This window comes from Pseudopodoces humilis, chromosome 9, assembly GCF_049639895.1.
Source record: "Pseudopodoces humilis isolate 2021_Gansu_Grassland_sample_001 chromosome 9, ASM4963989v1, whole genome shotgun sequence".
Lineage (NCBI taxonomy): Eukaryota > Metazoa > Chordata > Aves > Passeriformes > Paridae > Pseudopodoces > Pseudopodoces humilis.
The window spans coordinates 23,691,959-23,715,378 of NC_142208.1; the positions used below are offsets into that span (position 1 = coordinate 23,691,959).

Below are 23,420 nucleotides of genomic sequence, written 5' to 3' on the forward strand. Positions count from 1 at the left end.
AGCATCTGTAGCATGACTCAGTGCCACAAAACACAGAGCAAATGGAATCCAGATCTGCTGGCAATGGTTTAGCACGTGTCCAGGCCTCTCTAGGTCAGGTCCGGGAGATCCTGGTGCAAGCAGGACTGTGCAGCACCCAAGGAGTTATTTCAGATACCCACAGCTGGCTGGCAGGACCATTCATACTGCAAACAGGCATTGCACAGGCTGTGCTGCACCCTGTGGCCAGCTTCAGCAGGCTGGCTGTTTGCACAGGGCTGTGAAAACAGTGCTGCAAGCACTACGCTGCTGCGGCACCCAGGACACCTGCTCAGGACCATTCCTTTGCTACCTCAGCACCAGCCAAGAGATTTCATGGGAGAAGAGGCTTGTTCACTACACATGGGATGGCTTCGTTTGCCCTCCAGATTGTGTTGGCTTTTCCCATGGCTGCAGCACAACAGTGGAGCTCTGTTTTCCTTTGGGAAGGGAATAAGCTGCTTCATCATTGTGATCTCTATGTAGTGTCCTGTTGATAAGATCAGTCAACAGCATCAGAGGAAAACTCAGATTCAGTTCTGAAGTATAAAGTGAGTGAGGCCTATTTGTTTAATTTGAGCTTCTAAGGTTTAAATCCCAGAGGAAATTAAATTAGGTGCCTAGAGCAATGGCAGTCTGTCATGTTTATTTGCTGGGAATGTCACCTTTAATATCATGCACATACAACGTGTGCGTGTGTGTGTTAATGTAATGGGGTATCATGCTGTGCAGGAGCAGGCATGCTACAAGAACAGGAAATGTGAAATATTACGAGTGAAGGGCACTGAGATAGGGTTGGATTTATTTTCAGCCTTCTCCATCAGACTCACTCACCAGCACAAAGGTGGTTTAGCTGATTTCAGGTGGGGGTGGCAGCCTGATCTATGTATGAGCACAGGCATTAGTGCTCTTGGGCCGTTTTGACTGGGCTACTTCTGACAGGAGAAATCTTGTCTAGACGCGAATCCAGGATAACAATACTTTTTGCATCCCAGCCCTCTTAAGCAGTTGGTGTCCTGCTGGCACATGCCTTCCCCCTGTATGCTCAGGAGAGCCTCAAGAGTGCCAGTTTCCTGTGCTGCGGGACATGGCTGCTTGTACATTTGGTTACACCTGCACTCTGGAGCCTCCCTTCTTCAGGAAAGAAGGCAGATCTCCCCAGCCTGTGTGGGGTAGTAAGTAGCAGGATTTGGAGTGGGGTTTTTTCTGACTTGGTCTTTTAAGGACAGGCTCTGAGACACACACTGTGTGTGTGAATGTCACTGCAGCAGTTTGTCATTGCAGCCTGTGACGCCTGCCCTCCACCAAAGTTAACTGTCCATGCAGGGCTCACAGGAGGTGCTGCGATCTATCCTCGTGTGCTGCACAAAGTAGACTGCCATTGCTTCGAGCCCCCAAATGCAGCTGTGGTCTCCTGTCTCACTTCACTTGTCAGACCTTTCAGGGAGCCAGTTCAGCTCAGTACCTTAGTGGAATTTGTGCTTTTTGTCAGCTGGATTACCAAAATCCACAGAGAGGGCAATGAGCTGAAGACGGGCTTAGCCATCTTAGGGCATTGCACTCCAGTTTCGGTGTTAGGCACAGTGCTCCACATAGGTTTATCCCTAGCCAAGACCTGACCTATCCCCTCCTTCATTCTCTCCACCTTTTGCTGTCTACCCCTGCATATCCTGTCTTGTTTTCCTACAGCTTCAGAGCAGCTGGCTGCCTTGCACACGTGGCTCCCATTTCTCTCCTGCCCGTGGCACCTTGGAAGCGCCCAGGGGTCTTCCTGCTGCACTTGTCTTCCAGTCTCCCTGCCAAAGCTGCAGCTCCTCATTCCTGCTCTCTCACCCATCCCAACCTCTGGCATTTTTGCTCATCCGTGGATGGCTGAATATTCATTTCCTCCTGGCCTGATTGCTGTGAATACCAATTCCTCCTCCTTTTTCCGGCTGTTCTGTAGATTTTGATGTCTGCCAAATTGTTTTCATTCCCTCACCCCACTGCAGACTGAACCTCCGCAGAAAGCGATCCGCCCGGTGCAGAGCCCCAGCTCCCCACCCAGCCCTTCCTCCTGAGCTGAGTGATCGGGTTGCCCTGCTGCCTCCAACAGGGACAGACTTTTCCCTCCTCCTGCAAACAGTCAGCAAATGAGTGTCTCTGGTTCAACAGGCAGAAGAGTTGCAGGCCCCTGCAAGGAGACTGCAGCAGTCTGCGGTGGCACTGCGTGTTTCAGTGCAATGTTCCTGAGCTTGCCAGTCTGCAGATTGGTGCCAGGTTGCAGAGCCCTGTCCAAAGCAGCAAGCTGCTGGCTCCAAGCTGAAGCAGAGTTTTTTTAGGCTTGAGGTATGATCAGATGGGCCTGGTAGAGGTGCCCTGCATTCATGCTGAGCAGCTTGGTCATAAGCCCTGGCCTGGAGCCTGCTGCAGGTTGAAGCTAAGTGAAGAGGGGAATGTAGTGGAAAGGGGAGGTTGTGGTTCCATCTTCCCCCAGGAAATCTGTGTGTAGTGGCAGTAGTGTGCAATGTTGAGGGGAGAGGACTGCAGACACCTTGGATTTGGATTTGGTGTTTTTTGGATATCTTGTCTTGCCCAATAAAATACAAAAGGGAGACCAGAGTCTTCTCTTTCTGTCCAATAGTCTGGCTTATATGGTGCCAAAATGGAGCCCAGAGACTTCCACTTGCCCATGGCATCCTGGCAGTCACTCTCTCTCCACTGGTGTTACTGGCCCTAAGCAGCCAGTGGGCACAGGAGATGGGCTTCCTGCAGAGCAATGGGACAGCCTGGCTGCCCCTCTTCCAGACATGAGGTGGAGAGCAGTGCAGCTGGCCACTTAGCTCCACCACCATTTGGTGCTAGAACAGTCCCTTCTCTGGAACACAGGGCTCATGGCTGGGAGGAACAGGGAGAGGAAGGGTGAGAAAGGGGGCATGGGAATGGTGGGCTCTTCTGGGTGGAAAGTAATGCCAGAGCGGAGGAAAGGGTGGACTAGAGGAAGGAAAGGAGGAGCAGGGAGAAAGAAACAAACCTGTAGGCTAAAATGGGAATAATAATCCACTGGATGCTGCTGCAACCTAACTCCCAGGAATGCTGCTCCAAGGCCCCCTCACTGCGTGGGGATGTTTGCCTGGTCCTGCACTGCCGTCTCTGCTCCTGTGCCAAGCCAGCTGTCCTGCCTGGAGCTCTGGCCTTTGCGGCTGTTGTGAAGAGGGCAGGATGTGTTTGCTTTTGCCTATCACATATTTTTTTAAAGAGGGTAGGAGTTCCTCTGCTTGAATTCCCAGGGCTGATTTTCCCCGTGATGTCTCTGGTTTCTGTGACTTGGGGAACTCCATGGAGCTGGGGTTGTGGTCCTCATCCAGGACTTTTGACTTGACAGCAGCTGTTTTCTTGCACTGCTTCATGCTTGGCAGTCTGGCTCTGAGATGAACCAAAAGCTTTCCCAGCATAGGCATGCAGGACAGGCATGTGCCATCACAACTTGGGGGTGCCTCACATGGGCATCTCTGGGAGCACTTCCCAAACCCAGCATCTGGTTCATCTGAATTATGTGCTGTACTGGGGTCAGGCCCTTCCCCATGCCCAGAGCACCAACGCTGTATGTGTCTCTGGCTCTTCCTATGCTGCTATTTTCTGATTAAACTGTGAGCTTGACTTCAATGGATCAGATGAAAGTGGCTGTCTGCTACTGTCTCTCCAACAGTTGTTATCTTGACCCTTTTTCCTCCTTCCCCACTCTTTCTGTCTTTAAACTGAGCCTCTAATTTTAGACAGAGGGAGATAATTGAGGGTCAAAAAAATTTGCTGTATAATTTCAACATTTTTTTCAGTGGTTGGGGTGGAAGACAAAGTTAGGAGCTCCTTGCCCTCAAACTTTTTTATTGCAGTAAAGAATGACATAGGGGAAGGAGTAAGTTGGTACAGTCTGCTCTGTGCATAAGTCATGCTGTTCCTTGCAATTAGCTAAAACTAAGAGTGTAAAGGTGTAAAATACTGTATTTCCTTTGCAGATCCTATTGACCGAAGAGTTCGTAGAGAGAATGCTGGAAGATTTAGAAGATCTGAATTCTCCAGAGGAAGTAAGGCTGCATCATTCCTGTATCTTCCATGTACTGTCCCAGAGAGCTCAGCCCATCCTGCAGCTTGTCTTTGATCCTCCCCTTAGCCTGCAGGCTGCAGCCCTGCCCCATCCCTAGACTTGAGGCCATGCTAAGCCTTCACATCTGCTGTGAACTACTGAAGCACTGACAGAAGGGACTGCAAGAAATACAAGACAGAGATAGGTAGTAAGGGAAACTCTGTGTTTTGGCTTCCATCAGCATCTTTTCCAGCATGGTATCGAAACACCCCAAATGAAAGCAATGCATCCAGGTGGCAGGGTTTCCTCCATGCCATGTATAGATATTGTCATCACCAGCAGCTCTTAGTGCATCACCTTCCCTGCTTTCAGAAAGGCTGAAAGTGATGGGAGCACATTTACTTTTGAACAATCTGTTGTACGGGCCTCCTTTAGTGGGTTTGGTAAGCAGGCAAGGCTGTTTCACATCTGCTACTTGGCCTTCACCTGCTGGCCCTGCATGGTGTGTGAAGGACCATCACCAGTCTGGAAGCATTACAGCAGCAGCCAGGGGGGCTTTATAAAAGCTGGTACTAAACTTCCTACTGCCATGTGATCCCTTCCTGGGGAACATTTAACACCCCGTCTCCCATGCATGCCATATAAATATTCTGCTTGACTTCAAAGATCAGTGGCAGAAATGACATGTAATATTTTTAATCCCATTTTTTACAGCTCCCTGCAGACTCTAAAGAAACTTTCCTTGGCTTGTAGAGCAGCCCTCCCATCCCTTACTCCGCTCCCCTCCCCCTCAGGAAAATCTCAGGGCTCTAATTGTTTAATCCAGAGTTGACTTAATGCCAGGGTGTTCTTCATTCTGTGAGTGAGGGGAGCATGCTGCTGGCTGTGCAGTGACTTTCAGGCCAGCTTTTATCCAGTTAAACCTAATCCAAAGCTCATTTTTGTTAGTGACATGGAATCCCAGGAGCACTTTGGTTTGAAGGCCCTTTAGTGAAGGCTTTGGACGGCTCATGTTCCTTCGCTGTCCGTTGAGGCAAAGAGCATGGCAGCTCCTGGCACAGCGACGGGGTGTTTGGTTCCCACTCACTGTGACTTTGCTGAATTAAAAAGTGAAAAACAAACAAATGCAAAGGATGACTTTTCCAAGAGGATTGTTTTGGAACCACTGCTGTTTATAAAAAGGAAAATGCTTGAGATGAAATGTGATCTTTCAGCATCCAGATTCCTCCAAGGATTTGTAACTTGCAGGATCTGGGTTGGGCCAACTGAAAGCATTCCTCAGCAACCCTGACTGTTGCTGATGATGTTCATGTGGTAGAATGAAGCGCTGTGAGGAGTCTTTCCTTTGCTGCATAAAGAGACACCTGTGTTAAATGAAATTAAGTGAAATAATCTGTCTGAGTATCTTTAGCATGTTTTTCACATGTCCTAGACAGTGACTCAGAATTCCCTGGGCTGTGCAGGGCCAGTGGATTTTATGGTGCAAGCTATACACAGGGCTTGAGTTTATAAAAAAACTTAAATGGCACTTGAGCTGTTTGTTTCCTAGAGGACAACAAACAGGAGTTTGTGGTAGCCTCTATCCTGAAGAATCTTCCTACTGTACCTCCAAATCATGGATCAGACCATGACCTACCAGCATATTAAGGTCAATGGATACCAACTGCAGGTTACCCTCATGGGCAGCTGCAAATAGGGCAAGGTCAGGAGCAAATTCAGGTTAGAGAAACCTTTTCTGTGGAGCACACAGATGGAGGGGTTCTCCTTTAGCAGGAACCTCACACTGAGCCTGTGTTGATGTCCATCAGAAACAGGGTGCTTATGGGAAGAAGGACAAGTAATTGGATAAAGACTGATATTTCTAGATCATTGTCCTCTTGTACCAGCTCTCTTATTCAAACAGCTCCTGGGAAGCCTACGGTGCTGCTGGCCTGGGTCTGCGGACTCTGCTAGGAGGAGACCACTGTATCCCCAACCATTCTGAATTAGCCACCTCCAGAGCAGATTGTCACTGGTGGTGTTGGGTCCCCATGAGATTCCTCCCTGGGAGTCCCATCAGGGTATCAGGGAGTATCGCAGGGCAAGGCAGTGCAACACTGGGTGCAGTACAGTTTTGAAAATGAGACTGCAAACAGGCTTCCAGAGCTATCCCACATGTGTTTTGGGTCCTCAGGCTGGCCACTGGGATTGCATGAAATGCCTGTGCAGAACTGGTGACCATTCAGCGGTGGATGGGGCAGATTTGTTCCCTAAGAGATTCCACCCCACACCTTCACCCCCACCCCAGAGCTGTATTTGAGAGACCTGTGTGAATGCTTGGGCACTGGTCATATGGTTGTGAGAAGGGCTGGTGGTAAGGCTCCTTGCAGCTCTGTTCCTGCATGGTTGTGTTTGGGTTGATGTTGGGGTGACTTCCTAGCCTAAGGAGGGGCAACAGGATGGGACCAGTAGACACGCCTTGTTTGGGAAACATTGGCCACAGACAGTGCTGTGTAAACCAGACTGGGGCAAAAAATCTCCCTTCTGTGTGTGTTTCAACCAGTGTTTGCAAAACAGCCTGAGCAGCTGAGTGCCTGTGTGAGCACAAGGCATTGTACAGCTCTGAGGCCTTTGTGCCAGAGGTGGGAAGGACTGGAGCAGGAATGCTGTGCAGGCACATTGGCTCTCCCCAGCCAGGGCAACATAGTTTGCCTGTCACCCCGCAGAGCTCTGATGGCTCACCTACATTCCACCCTGAATGAGCAGGGATTTAGAAGCTGCCCTAAGACTCCCTTTAAAGCAGATGTGGGCTCTGGGGGCTGGGCTGGGTGAAAGGAGAGAGACATGGTTAGATAGGAGGGAAGACACTTCTGCTGCAAATCTTCTAAGAGTTTGGGAAGGGGTAATGGTGATGGGGGCAGGAACCCTCCAAAATTCATCTGATGAAATAAACAGCACTTGGGCTGAAATCTCAGAACTTTACTTTGGCAACTGAGACAGGCTACATTATCTAATGTCCACTGCTGTCCAAAACATACTGATGGGGAAATGTTTTCTTAGTGGCCTCTTGTTTTAAAAAATAATAATAACATGGGGCTGCCTGTCTTTGCAACAATTTTGGTTTTTTCAGTGCAGATTGCAGTGATAAGCATTAACTGGTTCTCTTTACTGTCTTACAGTTTAAACTTCCAAAGGAGTACAGCTGGCCTGAAAAGAAACTGAAAGTTTCCATCTTGCCAGATGCCGTGTTCGACAACCCACTGCATTAGAGCTGAATTACACTATTCTAACAACTGGGAGAGCCAAGTTACTGTCCATTACCCAGTGACTCACAGGATAATTAATGCAGTAAAAACTCTGCCTGCAAATAAAAAGAGTTTGCTGCACAACCACTGCGAACAGAAGAGAAGCTACTCAGCACCAGCCCAGACCGAACTGAGCCCTTTCCTTTATCCTTCCCAAGGCTGAACTCTCTGGGAACAGCCTGCGTATGTGTGAGTGCGAGTGAGAAATATTTAACTATGAAAATTAGTAGTACGAATCCTTTCTCTCTCCTAGCTGCAGAACTCCCCTCTGCCTTAGCCCAGGGTGTAGTCGCTCTGCACGCCTGTATTTACACATACATTTCTGCCAGGTGCGAGCCTATAATCCATGGATTAAATGTTCTTTACGTGACTCTGGAGTCCTTTTGTTAGCCAAACTTTTACTGACTGCAGAACTGTTCTTCCATGTGCTATTTTTTTTTTTCTTTTTAGAAACGGAATGGTATTTCCCCTGTTTAAAGGAGGCCAAAAGCTCACATGCTTGAAGCTGAACAGATTTAAAGATGAACTTTCTAGTTCAGTCAAGAAAAACAAATCCAGATCCTCCCTGCCCTCAAATTAGGCATGTTTTAAGTGTTGGTCTTGGTGCTATTAGCTATGGTATCGCTGCAAACAGAGGCAACTTTATTCTCATGCATCCTGTCCTTGTGCCTGAACCCCAGGGAAGGTCACAACCTCTGGTTTTGCACAAGCAGGAGGAAGAAAGCTACCGGGGCGGGGGAGATCTCCTGTTTACAGTGTGTTTATCTTTAAAGAGATACTGTCAAGTATTTTTTCCTTGCTATTGTACAGAATTTGAGAAGCTAGAAAGGATCATTTGTTCACAGGGACAACTTCAGCAGCTCTGCAGGATGAGGGGAATGCTTGAAAGCATATGAAGTGGAGATCTCTGCTGCCCTGGCACAGCAGAGAGGAGACTCAGCCTCTATGAAGCCAACTATTCTCCCTGTTCCAGCAGGGTTGTGCCCTAGTGCAGCTCCATTTTCCCCTCTAGCCTCGCTGTGGTGGCTCTTGTTGCTGACCTTCCTCCTTTCAGATGGGTTTGAACTGTAAAGTATCAAAAGTAGTTTGAAAATACACTCTCTCTAGATTCCCGTGACTTCCTTCTGGGAGCAAAATGTGTGCAGAGGAGCTGGTCTCTGCAGTGCCAGGTTGTGTCTCTGCATCAGCTGCTGGCCCTGTGGATATGCTGCAGCAAACCACCGCAGGCTTTACCCCCTGCTGCTGCTGCAGGTTGTTTCTGATGCATATTCCCCAGCCTTCCTCTGCCCATTGTCTTTTGGTGACAACTCTTCACTCCTTGTCAGGGGAGGTGCAGCTTTCCTTCCACTCCTTTCTGCCTGCAAGATAACTGGTGGTTTATTCGGAGTTGCTGTGTGATCCTAATACAAGTACAACAAAAGCTTTTAACACTTAACTCCCCTGATCAAACAGCAAAGTCCAGGAGGCCTCACAGTACCGTGGGGTTGGTTTTCTGTTTGTTTTCTGATTTAATTTCTTCCCAGCACAGTCAGCTTTGATGTTTTCTGCATGTATTTGAGGCTGGTTAATGTTGGTCAAGAAGCAGAGCTAGGAGCCACAAAGCTTTCCTTGGACTTGCTACAGAATTCCTCTGTGGCCTCAGGCAAGTCACTCAATGTCTCTCTGTGCAGAGAGGGTAACTATTGACTAGAGGGCTGTAGGACCTACCGAAGCATGCCAGGGTTTGCAGGGGAGGGCGTGCTTTGTGTACAAAGTAGTATTTGTATTATTATAATTGTTTTTATATTATAATTTAAGGCAGGCCAAATGCAGGGTCCAGCACTGCTCTGCAGAACCTTCCTTTCTGCAAAGCTATGAAAGCAATTTACATGTAAATGAGTTTGTCATTTTGTCTGAACTCAGAGGATCATCTTAAAATCCTGCTGTGAAAGAACAAACTTTCAGATATCTGCATGTGCCAGCCAGAGTGATTTCTGTGCTGTGGCAGGCTGCATTCATCCATGGGATCTCTTGGCCAGTTTTCATTGTCCTGGTTAGCACTAAGCATCCCTTCTGCACTGTAGATGTATGTGCAAGGGACAGCGTGGGTGAGAAAGTGGCATGAAAACCTACCAGCCCAGCTTCAAAAATGACATGCCCAAGTGTCCCACCACAAGATAATGGCTAAACAGATAATTGTGGCCGTGGGGAAGAGGCAAGGGCAGCAACTACAATTTTGTCTCAAAGCCATCCAACAGTAGCTAGTGGATACTCTTGTATGAGCTTGCTGGGGGTGCTGCAGCAGAGCTGGCCTGTTGCCACAATGCTGGCTGCTCTTCCTTGTTTCCAGATGCTAGGTCTCATTAAAAGGAGCTTAAAATCCACATCTTGGTGGAGAAGGGACATTTAGAAGGTCAATTGTTGCTATTCCTGCAGAGATCAGCACGGGGCAGAGAGAAGTCTATCAGACCCTCTCTGGGCTCTGACACACATCTGGAAAGCTTGGGACCTCCTGCCCTATGAACTCTTAGAGCCTTCACAGCAGGGATCTGGTGCTGTATGCAGGGAAAGCACCTCCTCCAAGCTGGCTTGTGCTGTAGTTCTGCCTTTCTCATGCAAGTGTTTTCCTCACCGTATTTACTCTCATCAGACACTCTGGGCTGGGTTTCCATTGACTTTAGAGGGAGCATGCTGAATGCATGTGATAATCCACCCAGTATCCTCGTGTGTGTGTGTGTGTGTGTGTGTGTGTGTGTGTGTGTGTGTGTGTGTGTGTATTTTTGTTCCATGTCATGTATTTATATATAGTTCTGTGTATTTGAGTTATGAACAGGTGGCGTGCCAGAAATCTCTATTTCTGAGACACTTTCTCACAGATCTTTGCTGGTAGCGAAATAACAATTGAGGAGGGAAGGCTTGAAGGGAAGGAAGTGAAATCTTCCTATTTAGGTAAGGTGGGAAATATTAGACAAATAATTGCTAAAATAGAATTCTGTGTCTTATTGTTAGAGCAACTATGAGAACCTGGTGAAAGTCAGCCCTTGGTCATGTAGCTGCCTCTCAGCAATTTATCTTAGAGTAAGAAAGTTGCAGTTACTCAGTATCCTGAAGAGCTGGGAACCCACAGGACATCCTCTCCCGATTCACATCAAGTTTGCAACCGTGCCAAAGGCTTACTCACTGGCAAGTAAATGAGATGTGAAGTTTGGATATTTTCATCTTAGGTCAAGAGGACATGTCTGTATGTGAAAGAAATGGAAAAGAAACCTTTGTATTTTAGTGAGCAAGTAGTTTTGAAAGAGGGAAGTCATCAGTGTTAATAAATGCATGGTGTTTTTCTAACCCAAACCTGCTGAGATGGTAAGACCACTGGTGCTGATTTTTTCTCGACTGTGTAGAAGGCCTGAAGCAGGTTTGTGTGAAACCAAAACCTGTGGGGCTTGTGTTGGCTAAAGACAGTGACCTGGATGGAAATGAAAGCAGTTTAGAAGCAGTGACTGATTTCTTTCTTCTGAAGAAATCTGGCTATGCAGTTCAATTCAGATATTTGTAAAGATGAAGAGCCTTGAAAATCCAACATGTGACAGCAACTCTGAAACAGGAGAAGTCTTAAAGCCGGGGCTACTCTCTCTCCCTCTCAATTTCTGATTAAAAACAGGACAAGGAATGTATAATTTCAGTATTAAAGTATGTAGGGTGTGATCTGAGCAGAGCAGCCAGTCTTGTAGCTGCTGTGACCATATTTTCAGTGGCTTAGATAGGTGGTGCCTGCTGTGTCTAATTGTTTGAAGACGGTGTATATTGATTTTACTCTACGTGGAATTGCCAACAGTGATTTGAAATTATATTCTGAAGCTCTTTGCTTTAAATATTCAATTGCTCTTGGATGGCTTTTGAAATTATACCATCAGGTCATCAAATGGTCTTGGGAGAAGTGAGGGTTGTGTTGCTTTTCATCTGGGACCAGTAGAAATATTATTTTAAAAAACCCAAAAACACTTGAAAGCAATGCTTGGCTCTTCCTGCCTCCTAGGTTGGCATCCAGAATCCATGTCCTGCTTTTCCAGCTTGTATCCAGCCAGGGCAAGGCAGCATCACATCAGGTAGGGAGAAGAGCTTCAAGCCACAGGAAACCCTTAGACCCATGTGTCCAGTTTCCCCCTAGCCCAGAGCATGGCCTTGTGCCTTCTGGCTCCACTGTATCAAATCTTGGGCTTCAGCCCCTGTTTGATCTCAGCCAGGTGAGGAGGGGTTCCAGCACCAGGAGAGCCCTTTCACCTTCAAGGGACTGGGTGACTGCCCTCCTGTGAGAGAACACATTGTGCCTTAATTTTTCCTGTGAGTGAAGCTGCAAGGGCAGACAAATTGTCGAGCAACGAAGAATTCCTTTCTGTGCATCTGTCCCTGTTGATAAATGCCGGCCTGCACAGCAGCCAGACTGTATCCAAAGCAATCTCAAAATCCACATTTGCCTATGAGGTTCACCTCTTAAGATTTTAAAGCTGAATTTAAGTCTCTCAACCTAACAAGGTCTGTTTCAACCTACTATTTTTATAACATGATTTCTGTTGTGCAGTGTCTGTTTGTTCTCTTTTCTTTTAAAAAAACCCAACCCTTGTGTTTGATATAAGTCCAAAATTTCAAATGGAGAATAGGCCTGAGGTTGCAAATATGTTTTAAACATGGTCCCGTATCGACTTGTCTCTTAGGCAGTGAACCTGTCGTGTATTGTGCTTCACCACCTCTTCATTTTTACCATGATTGTTTCCCCTGAAGTCGCTAACAGACCATAAAATCATCATAAGTGGCACATTAGTTCACAAATGTCATTTCTAGTCTGCTGTGAAGGGGCTGCCCTGTCCCTTTCCCTTGCTGGAAGACCACTGCATCGTTCACCATTTGCCTGTGGAGCCCCGATGCAGGAGAGGATTGTCAGCCCAGGAAGGGCTGCACATGGCAGATGTGGCTGACCAGGGCCTGGTTGTTTTTAAACTGTCCTGATGCTGTGCCTGCCCTCTATAAAAAGAGGAAGAGAGAGAGAAAAAACCCAACCTCAAAAAGCCAGAGGAAAATTTCCTGCCGATTGTCATGTTTTGCAAACACTGGTCTTTTCTCTTGCCCTCTCCCTCTGCTCTCAACAAGGCTGGAGATGAAAATGGCTCCTTTGTTCCTTTCCCTGGGGCCCAACTGCAGCGAAAGTGCGGCTCCATAAACTCTCCACGAGTGGCGAGGGTGGGAGGGACTGAGCTGTCACCGTGTGCTGTAGGTCCTACATAAACACGGCTTGTTGACAGTGCCCCGAGCAGGATGGGAGCAGAAGGACTCTGTGATGCTGGTGATAAGGCTCCTGTGCCCTTCTTCCTACAGAAGCAAGTGGGATGCAAAACCCACAGGGGCTGAGGAAGGGGAGGTGGGTGTGAGTGGCCATGTTGTTCTGGTAAGGTCTGATCATAGGCTTGGGGGCTCTGGGCTTTTGGCTTTTCCCCAAAGTGGGAATTTGCAGCCCCTTGGAAGCAGGCAGCATCCCGCTACAAGCTTGTAGTGGTGCCCTGCCCCCTGCACTGGGATGTTCCTTGCACCCATCCAGCCCTGTTGTCCTGATACTCTGAGTTTGGCCACAGTCATGCTCCAAACCCAAATTTATTCTTTCAAAACCCTTCTCTTGTCCAGCCTAGGCTGGACACATTAACTTTTCCCTTTTTTAAAAATGGATGGAGGTTTTTCCTCTCACTGGGGACACTACTTGTTTTGTGTGCTGAACGGGAGCAAAGGCAAGGTTCCCAGGGCAGGGGACACATGGGTGACTGGGACCACAACAAACCCTGACCGCTGGGGTTGCCCTTGCAGCCCTGAGGTGAATTTTTCAGTAGTTCAGCTGTGTGTGTGTGTGTGTGTGTGTGTGTGTGTGTGTGTGTGTGTGGTCTGCGGGCATGGGGGTTGTGTGGATGGAGGAGCCCCAGGACACTCCCAGCGGGGCTGGAAAGAGCCTGTGTTTCTGTGGCCGGTGTACCAGTACCTTGTAGATGGCCTTTCTTCCTTCTCCCCCCCTCCTTTTTTTTACAAAAGACAAAAAACAAACGGAAAGCTAAACTAGCAGAGGTTTTTAAATATTTTATATTAGTTTCTAATGTAAATTCTTACATTGTTATTGCAGTGCTGGGTGTGTTTCGCCTGCACGTGACTTTTTGTAATATTTTTGTGAATCACTAAACTTTTTTTTTTTCCTCTCGTGTATTCTAAGTGCATTAAAGGTATTTGCAGAATTGTCAGTGTCCTTCTCTGCAAGCAACGTGGTGGGACTGACTGTCTCCTGCTCAGCTCTGTGACTCCTTTGGCAGCTCCTCCTCATTGACACCTTCCTCCCTGCTCCCAGGGAAGTGCGGTCTCTTGCCCAGACCTCTGGAGTAGAAGTGGGGGAGGGACAGGGATCTATTTTTTCCCCTCAAAACTCAGCAAAATGACTGGTCCCAAGATCTGCCAGGTTCAGGGTTTTCCATGCTCGTTGGACAGGCTGGAATGGGGAGTGCTTGCACGTGGGTCCAAGGATGCAGCCAGTTGGCCGAGGAATGGCAACCTCGTCCACCAGCACAGGAAGGAGGGAGCTGGGGTGAGTGTCGGGTCAGGTCTGTGTTCCTGTCCTCTGCCAAGTGCCTCCTGGCTTCAGTGGGATTTGTGGGGGTGTGGATGTGTGTGTAGAGACCAAATATGTCGGAGAAGAGACACAGAAAACACTTATGAAAAAATATTACTGAGCTAATGTTGCAATGATTTCCCAGTAACACAGAATGATTTTGCAGTAATCTTTTTACACTCCTCAGTAATAAATGCCTTTAAGGCCAGAGAGAAAGGGTGGAATATCTGGGTGGGGGGGGAAGGGAGATCTCAGTGCTCAGAGGAAGGATGACAGGGAAAGGAAAGGATGCATGGAGAGCCAAAATCCAGCTTTAGGCAGGTTTTACACTTGCTCTTCACAGGTGTTATCTCAGCCCACCCAGCATCAAAAAGGGAGCAATCGGCAGAAAGGGTTTCTGCAAGGATTTCTTTTCCTTTGAAGTTTGGAGTGAAAGCCATCCTTTTCCTACGACCTCTCCCACAGCAGCATCCAGACACAAACTGCCCCAGCCCCAATGCAAAGCAGTGAGATCTCCAAGCTCTGCCAGTGCAGAACAGCCCCTGCTGGACATAACAAAGAGAACATCACCGCAGCTTGGCCAGGTTTCACCCTCTCACTTGAGGAATCTTGATGGTCAGCTGGGTTCCCCAGTGAGGTTATTTACCCAGACAGGGGCTTGGGAGGAGAGAGGCCACCCATAACTAGTTCTTTGGCCCAAGACCCCCTCATGCCTCTTGCCTTCCCAGTTTTCGAAGCACAGGGCTGCCCCTTTAGGACATCCCAGCAAGGATGGCAGAGCCAGACCAGCAAGAGACCCCCCATAATGCTGGGAACCCTCGTTGCCAGCCATTTGGTTAATTTAATTAATGAATTAAATTATCCACTTTTGCCTTTCCTGTGGTGGCCAGGCAGTACCCTCTTTGCAGCAGTGCATCCCAGCTGGTTCCTCTGTTGGGCCCCAAATCCGGAGGGGAAGGTGGAGCTGCGGCACAGTGGGTGCCCCTCTCCTGCTGACACCCTTCCCCCCAGGGCCCACCATCGGCACAGCAGTGCCCAGCCCAGGCAGCCTCACTGCTCTGCCTCTACCCCAGCCAAAAGCACCTTCGGGCAGTGAATTTAATTAAGGTTTCTGAAAAGCAGTGTCTGGGAGCCCCTCCTGGATCTGCGGCTCTGAACTTCATTAGGAGCGGTTTGTTGCTAATAATGCCGGCAGCTTCTCTAATTAATAATGGAAGGGCTGTGAGCAGATGCCAAGCCAGGAGAGGGAAGGGATTTGTTTGTTTATTTCACTCCTCTCTTGGTGTTTTTTTTCTGGAGTGTGGAGAGAGGGCTGGGGCTCATTTCCCATCTGAGAAGTGAATGGCGGTGCCTGGGAATGAGTGAGGAAGAGGGTGCACCTGGGAAGCCGAAGAGGGAGATGGAGTGGGGTGGGAGATGGGCCCCCATGGGTGGAACAAGGGAGCACCCCCCCAAGCAAGGTGTTCCTATTCCCATGGTGCTCCCTGCCCACCCAGGACAGAGCCAAAATAGCTGGGCTTGGGCACCCAGGAACAGTTCTGACCCCCAGCCCCCTTGCAGAGCATCACCCCCACAGTATGTCCTTTCCCATGGCACATCCCCATCCCAAGGCATGTCCTCTAGCCCATGGCAGGATGGTGCAGACATGGGAAGATAGTGTCCTCTTTCCATCATTTCTCTCCCGCTTGCTGTCTCTCCCAGCTGATGTTTGTGGCACAGCTGGCCACAGCAGCACCTCGCTGCAGAGGAAAAGCTCCCAGCACAACCCGGTGCATAGGACTCAACATGCTAACACCCCATATTCCTGGGGGCCCTGTGGCCAAGCTATGACTGGAGAGGGTCCCAGAGCAGCCAGGCTTGGCCAGATCCTGCTACCTTCCTCTGGCACAGGACAACACCTCCAGCCCCACAGCCAAGCTTGGGGGACACCAGAGAGCCAGTAGGCATCCTTGTCCTGTTGCTTGTCACAGCCTGAGGTCTGGTGCAGGAAACCAGGACCTGTCAGGAGTGGGAGGAGACTGTATGGAAGCCCCCTGCATGCCCCAGCTCCCTGTCTAGGCACCCTCAGCATGCCCAAAAGCTCCAGCTTCTCCAAACAGCTTTTGGAGCAACTGTTCCTGCTGTCAGGTCGGGTTTGCACTGGGGGAAAAAATGGTCTTACCTTGCCCTGTCACCTCATCACTCACAAGAACTGAAGCAGTATTTGGACAGGCCGTGGCAGCTTGGCCACAGTGGCCTCAGTGCAGGGTTTGTCCCCTCTGTCCCCTCTGTCCCCTCCATGCCCCACCGCTCACACCTACCACAGGGAAGCACTGCCTGCAGCCTCATTTAAGGCAGCATTGTCACAGTGGCTTCCCAAAAAAGTGTACCTCAGGTTTGGTTTTGTTTTTCCTAGGGGAGGAGTATTTTTAATGCCCTTTCCCATCATTCTCATTTCCTCAGACTTTCTACACTCTGGCCACAAATCATAACCTGCTGAGGGGCAGTGAGCAGGGCTGTCCCATGCTGGAGATGCTCCTGCTGCAGGAGATGGGGTACCCACTTTGGAAGGGCTGGACAGCAGGGAGCAAAGGAAAAAGCATGGTTAGGTATTAAAAATCTCCAGGAGTGTCCAAGGCCACGATGATGACCTGGGAGACCCAGCTTGCTGCCCGGGCTGGCATCATCCCTGTTAAAAATGCTGGGGCCGTGGCACCTCGTATGTCCCACTTGTTTTTTGAACAGGAAAATTATCAGAAGCTTGCAGCAAAAGGGGAAACATAAAGGCAAAGGGGCTCAGGAGTGGAGGGTGGCTGGGCCGTGTGACAGGGAGCATTCCTGGGGGCACAGGGCGGTGTGGCAGCCTGCCCGGCCCCAGCACAGCCAGCCGAACAATACTGTGAGGCGTTGGGAACATGCTCGGCAGTGGGAATCCCAGTCCTTGCCTTAAAAGGAGATTTCAGGGAATGATTTTATTGGAAAATTGTTTTCTGATTATTCAGCTTGTTGAAAGTTTCATTTCATTATTTGCAACATGGTGGGAGGGGGCTTCGGCTGCAGAGGAACAGCGATGGCCAAGGATGTTTCCGTGGGTTTCTAGTCCAGAAAAGCCCATTAAATCATCATGTTTCACCTCCTGTGTTTGCAGACCAGAGAATTTCCCCCAGCTCCCCTTGCACTGAGCCCAATAACTTGTGGTTTTGATTCAAGCAGGCGGCCCAGGACGACGTCCTGTCTCAGCTTGGTGACTTCAAGAGAGGAAGAATCTCCCACTGACTTCCCTTGGCTGTTTGTCCTGGTGGCCAAAAATAATGCACCCCTGAGAGCAACACCCCACTGCCAACTTATTTCTGATGCAGCTGCATCCTGCTTGCCTGGAGCCTCTTTTGGATGAAGGGAGGATGGCCACACCGCCCCTCAGCTGGTGCAGGTGTGCCCTCTGAGCCGCAAGGATTGATACAGAAAAATAGCGGGATACCCCCAGCCTGCCGTTAGCCAGCAGCTCAAGGGTTAATAAACTTCAAACAGATGTGACCAACGTGTCAAGACATGAGAAGTACGTGGTATGGATGTTTATAAGTACATCGACAGAAGGCATTCATAAAAGGTTATAAACTGTGGTAATAAGCAACCCATCAACTTGTTTGGACTCTAACACTCGATTAACCATTTATTAAAAGGTGCAGTAATCATTTATAAGCCATAAGTGGGACCGAATGTAAAGTATGACTCCTTTTATGTTAATAGATGCCTCAAGAATTTCCTCTCCCTTCCTGACATGTTTTGGGTGGTTAAAGGCTAACCCTGGCCACCAGGTGCCACAGCCCCTCCTTAGTGGTGTGCATGAGCTGGATCCACTCCAGGAGCCTCCCACTCTCCTGACACACATGGAGGGGATACGGGTGTCCCCACCACAGGTTTGTCAGGGCCCTGGGGTTCTGTTCATGGAGAGTCCTGAGTTTGCTCTGGCCAGGCTCTGGGTAACCTCCAGCAGCAGCCAGCCATCCCTTCAGAGACTGGCAGAAGGGAGGAGTGGACAAGGAGGTGTTTGCTGCCAGCAGTGCTGTGGGCAGCACAAGGTGGTGGGCAACAAGGGAAGCCTGGCAGCTCTGCAGGGAGAGGAGGGCCATCAGATGCAGGAAGAGCTCAGGCACTTCTTCCAGGCTTTGCTGGCAGAGCCCAGCATGGGCCCTGCTGCCCACAGGTCCCCATTGGACCTCCAAGGATGATCTGTGGGGGGACCATGGGCACCAAGCACGAGCTGAGCAGACTGGATCACAGACAGGGAGATTTCAGGGGGGTTAAAGCCACATGCCTAGAGACTCGAGCCCAGGGGGTGCCCAGGGGAAGGAGAGAGCACAGAGAGAGCTGAGAACCCACCCCCTGCATTCCCCATACAAGAGTCTGTTCAAGCCCCAAGCTGCCAACGCACCATGATGAGACAGAAATGCCTCCAACACGAAAGCAGCTTCATCCTTCTGTCAACAGGACCCTCATTTTTTGTTTGCCATCACACTCCAACCCCCAGACAGGTCATGTTTTCCTTCCTGGTGTCTTAACAAAACCTAAACCCGTAATTGCCCCCATTACACAACCAGGAGTGACAGTTTATTAGCAATGCTTCCTGACCTAATTTATACCAGAGCCCTCCTGCTTTTCCCTTCACTGTGGGCAAACAGACCTTTAGGCTTCCTGAGAGGAAGTTGAACCCCAGCAGCAATGAGTGCATGGGCCACAGCCCTGGAGCAATCCCATGTCCTCATCTGCCTCGGTTTCCCCCAGTTGCACCAAACTGGAGCTCCGTGGCACCACTTGGCTTTGGACTTTGGGGATGCACAGGCCATGTCAGCCTTGGGTTCTCTGCCCTTCACAGGAAAGCCCAAGAGCTCCCTGGCAAGGGAGCTTTTTAGAATGTGTGTGGCACTGGGTCATTTGGCTAGAGCCAACCTGAATTGCAGGGAACATGCAGAAAATTAACAGGAAGGTGGAGAATTTGATGTGAAGACTGCAAAGATGACACCTTGTTCTGGGCAGGCCTTCTGGTGGGAGAGTGGCTGAATCAAACTGCAGATGAGAATGGAGGTAGTGGGATTGTATCCTGCTCCCATCCTGTCTCACATGATCAGATTTGGGGCTGGCATCTGCATGTCCCAAGCTTGTTGCTGGGCTGGCAGCACTGAGGAGCTCCATCTTTCCCTCGGGGAAATGCCTCACTGTGGTATGGGACACTGTGCCAGAGACTGGTGCACCAGGGAAAGGGCTGGAGCAGTGGGAGGACCGGGCCACTGCTAGTCACAAACTCAAGACAAAGGCTGCCGCTTTCTGCCCTGGGGGTGTGTGTCCCTGCACCCAGGGGATGGTGACACAGCAAAGCAAGAGCTCCGGGGCAGGAGGATTTACATGGCCACTTGGGAGGCTGTAAATCCTGGCCTCACCACTACAACACAGATCAGGTGGGAAATGCCTCAAAAAGTGACTTTCCTACCTGTGCCAAGCCTGGGCTTTGGGCAGTGCCAGCCTGGATGGACTGTGGGAGCAGCCAGAGGGATTCACTACTAGCCTCACCTTCCCTTTTCCTGATCTGTGGTGAGAGATTCACCACACTGGGGTCTGTTGGCAACTGCTACCATCCTTTCCAGATCCCTTTTAAGATGAATGAGTTACTTTTAACTCCATTCAGTACATTTTTCAGAGTGAAGTGGTGAGGCTGCCCTGGAGCTCTCCTGAGGAAAAAGAAACGTTGGGCAAATTCCAGGGATGGTGGCTGCCCCAGATGTTCTCACCAGCCATCCCCTGCTAAAGGCTGTCCACTGGCAGCCTGGCTCTGGCAGCACCTCTCCAAGTGGAAGCAGAAGGTAAAATGAGACCAAGCTGCATTTTTTTCGCCTTGTCCACCCAGCAAACTTCTACAGCTTTTCTGCCAGGTCCTGTCCCCTGGGTCTCAGGGGAAGGAGCCGCCCCAGGAGGGGGAAGAGCGAAGGAGCCTGTCTGGCCGCCAGTCTCCATCAAGCTCAGAAAAAAAAAGAATAAGAGAAAATTGTGCTGGATTTTTTTGTTTGGTTGTTTTGGGGTTTTTGTTTTTTTTTTTTAATATATATGGAGGTTTTGTGGCTTTGACGCAGTTTCCTGAAAATCCTGCCTCATCCTGCCAGGGACTGAGCAAATGCACATCCCAGCCCTCGGCGCTGGGGAAAGAAGGAGGAGAAGCCAGGGAGGGAGAGAAGAAAGCCTTTGCCAAACTGGCCTGACCAGAATGTGACACAAGAGCAGGAAATGAGTCACGCCGGCAGGGCAGCTGCTCCCAGGCATTTGCATAGAAAGAAACCCCACCAAGCCGGGAACTACACCAGCCCTCGTCAGGTTCCCCACGCTCCAGCCCAGCAGCTGCCGGACCCACTGCTGCACCCACCAGCACCCACCAGCACCCCGAGCTCAGCCAAGGTGGTGAGCCCTGGAGCATCATCCCTGCTCCACAGCTGGCAGGCTGTGCACCCCTGGATTTGGACAGTCAAGCTCAGATTGGGCTGTTACACCCCAGATTTGCTTGAACCAAAGCAGAGCTCCCCTCCAACACCCTGACATGCAGTCCCCCTTGGCCAGCCCTCAGTATCCACTTCGGCCCATGCTTTAGGCTTGGGGAGGAGGGAGAAAGCCCAGCATTTTTTCCCCAAGAGGAGCCCCAGTTGTGCACCCATTGCACAAGGGTAAGTCTCTCCCACAGGGCCAACAAGGGCACCACCATCCCTGCACCCAGCACACTATTCCAGACCTGCTCCCAGCTTCCAGTGTGGATGTCACTGGATCCCAGTGCCTGGGGGGCTGGAAACCTGCTTTGTGTGCTGTGGGGACCAGGCTGCACACCCTGCTTCTGTTGCCTTTTTATTAATGTCAGAGGACAGGAGGTTTCCCCTGCAGATGCACTGTGCACACACATGTGCATCTTCTCCCAAAAGGTATCAGGCTGTGAGGATGCCACAGCCGGCCAGTTGACAATGTGTGAGGGACAAGTGTGACCCCATGGGCACAAGTGGTGCATGTTGGTGGTGTGCCCCAGGCTGGGTCAGCAGGTGACCATGGGGTTGTGCCTCTTCCATGGGGCTGTTTCCCTCCTCCTCCTCCTCATCCAGGGGATGGTCACTAGCAGATTTAGTGTTGGAAACCAGGCTGTTGCCATCCTGCAAGTTCCTTACCTCCTTAAAGCCAGCTTTAAAACTTACATTTCAGTGAAAGCCTTCAGTGTGTTAATCACATGGAGGAGGGTGGAGGGAGCTTTCCCCATCACACTGAGCCACCTCACCAGGCTGACATGCAAGGGGACAGAAGGGGAGTGAAGGGTTTTTGCTGACTGGTTAATTGAGTTATAAATTACCCAAGAAACATAGCACTTTGTGTTACTTCCAGAGGGCTCAAGGCGTCTGGAGAAGGTGCAGGGCTGGGTGCCAGAGCCTTCAGGAGTGTTCCCAAGAGAGGGTGGTGGCAGACAGGCATGGTGTCACATTAACAGCCAACTGCTCTGTAAATGTCTGCAAACACCCTCCCTCTACCATCAGCTCAGCAGGGTCCCAAGCCCTAAACGCCAAAATGAGTTTGGTACCTCAGCTCTGTGGAGCAGCCAAGCTCATCCCAGCTCCCAGGGACATCATCTGTACCAGGCAATGCCACCTCAATGCCAGATGCTAGTGACAAGTGCCTGAAGGGTGTACTTGCAGTCCACTCCGTGTTCATTGAGGGCTCAGCAGAGATGCTGATACTTTACTGGGGAGATAGGAGGCAGGCAGTGGTCTTTCCAGAGCAGGACTAAGGGCTGCTGAAGGCAGACCTCTGGCAAAGGCCTGGCAGTGGCTGGGAAAACTAAGGCTTGGGCAAGGCTGAGGGATGTGCACCAGGATTCAGCTACAAACCACCTCTGTGGCCCCTTGGCATGGTCTGGGGCCCATGCCAAGATCCTGGTGGAGGGGAGACTGAAGCACAGGCAGACATTCTGCAGCTTGCTCCTGCTGGTGCTTGTCAGCCACCCAGCCCTGTCAGAAGGGGGTTTGGGAGCTGTGTAGGCAGAGGGGGCCCTGTCTGCAGCCTTCCTCCAAGCCACTCCTGCTGGTTGTGGAAGGGCGGCAATGCCCAGCCTGGCTTTGGGGCTTCCCTTGCCAAAGGAGTTTCTCTGGCATGGGCAGGGAGATGGCATCATCCAGATGTGGGTATGATTACAGAGTGCCTGTCTGAGAACAGAGGGACTCCCATCCAGGAGCAGGGTGCATCTTTCAGCTTCGCTTCCTTTCAGCATCCATCTTGCACTTTTAAGTACTGGTAAACACCAACCAGCTTCCCCAGCACAACCACAGTAAGAGTACAGGGGGCCTGAGAAGCCCCTGCAGAAGAGCCCTGTGCTGAATGGGGTAGGGATGGTGGCTGTCACTGGAGGCTCTCTGGTACTGTGTGAGTCTATAAAGCAGTGAGAGTCATGAATAGTTTAGTGCTGACTTTTTGGGGAGAGGTTTGCCTCCACACGGCCTCCGCCAGTCGACTGTGGTTCTGACACATCTCATGCTGCCCTGCCCAGCTCCCACCAGTCCTGGCTGCCGGATGGCTTGTAAAATCCTGGAGGAGAGGTACAGCCCATGGGCTTTGAGGCCTGGCAGCAGAATTACATGGCAAACTGCTCCCTTTTCAGGAATCAGCACTCGAACCCCAGGAGCTCTGGAGTGGGTGTGCAGGAATGGAGGGGGGCGGCCGAGGGACGATACAGGGTGAGCCCCAGTCCTGCAGCAGAAGTCATCACTGTCTCCTTACAAGCCTCTCTTGGCAGGACCTGCCTATGCACAGGGCTTTCCTGTAAAACAGCGCAGAAAGACCTGGATAATCCCTGTACTGGGAGTGGTGCGGAATGCTCATCCCTCTAGCAGCTGCCCCGGGAGGTTGGAAGCGCTGGGGATATAGGGTGCTATAGCAGACACTACTGAGTGGTGTCTCCGGACTTTTTGGTCGGCAGCTCTGAGGCCACAGATGGGGAATTCCTGCTAAATCCCTCCCAGAGGCAAACTGCCATCAGAGAGCATCACCCAAGGGTCAGGTTTGGGCCAGATCCTGAAGCTGCTGACTGAGCCTTTGCCCTCTTGTTGCTCCACCACAAACTTGACTGTGGACCCAGAGCATTTTTTGATGTGAATACTTTGTTTTCAGCCATTGACACTCTTGCCAGTGGGAAATGGATTTACACCAGCAATGCGCTTTATTCCCAGCGGCTTGGCACATATGGCAGGGGTTAGATATAGTGTCCCACGAAACAGCTGCGGAAACATTTGGTGGGAGAGCTGTTAACAGACACACCTTTGTGCCCTGAGCTCTGGCAGAAGGTGCTGGGGCTGCTGGTTTGGGAAAGACCCCAGGGGACAAACAGCTGTTGCTCTGCACAGGGAGGAAACACACCTAAATGGTCCTGTGCAAAGTAACAGCCCATCTAGAAGCCAAC

General features: G+C 50.3%; 1 protein-coding gene across 4 annotated transcripts in view; it reads left to right on the forward strand.

Moving 5' to 3' along the window:
- SUFU (SUFU negative regulator of hedgehog signaling) overlaps positions 1-13,873 on the forward strand; it is a 90,301-nt gene extending 76,428 nt beyond the window's left edge. For 3 of the 4 annotated variants that reach the window (XM_014250400.2, XM_005520698.3, XM_014250401.2), the window contains exons 11-12: positions 4,014-4,082; positions 7,240-7,735. In XM_014250400.2, the coding sequence (XP_014105875.1) occupies positions 4,014-4,082; positions 7,240-7,329 (159 nt within the window). In that variant the 3' untranslated portion in view covers positions 7,330-7,735. Of the gene's footprint in view, positions 1-4,013; positions 4,083-7,239; positions 7,736-13,585 lie in introns of those variants that run through there. The other variant, XR_001331334.2, reaches the window with a different exon arrangement.
- Positions 13,874-23,420: the final 9,547 nt, after the last annotated feature.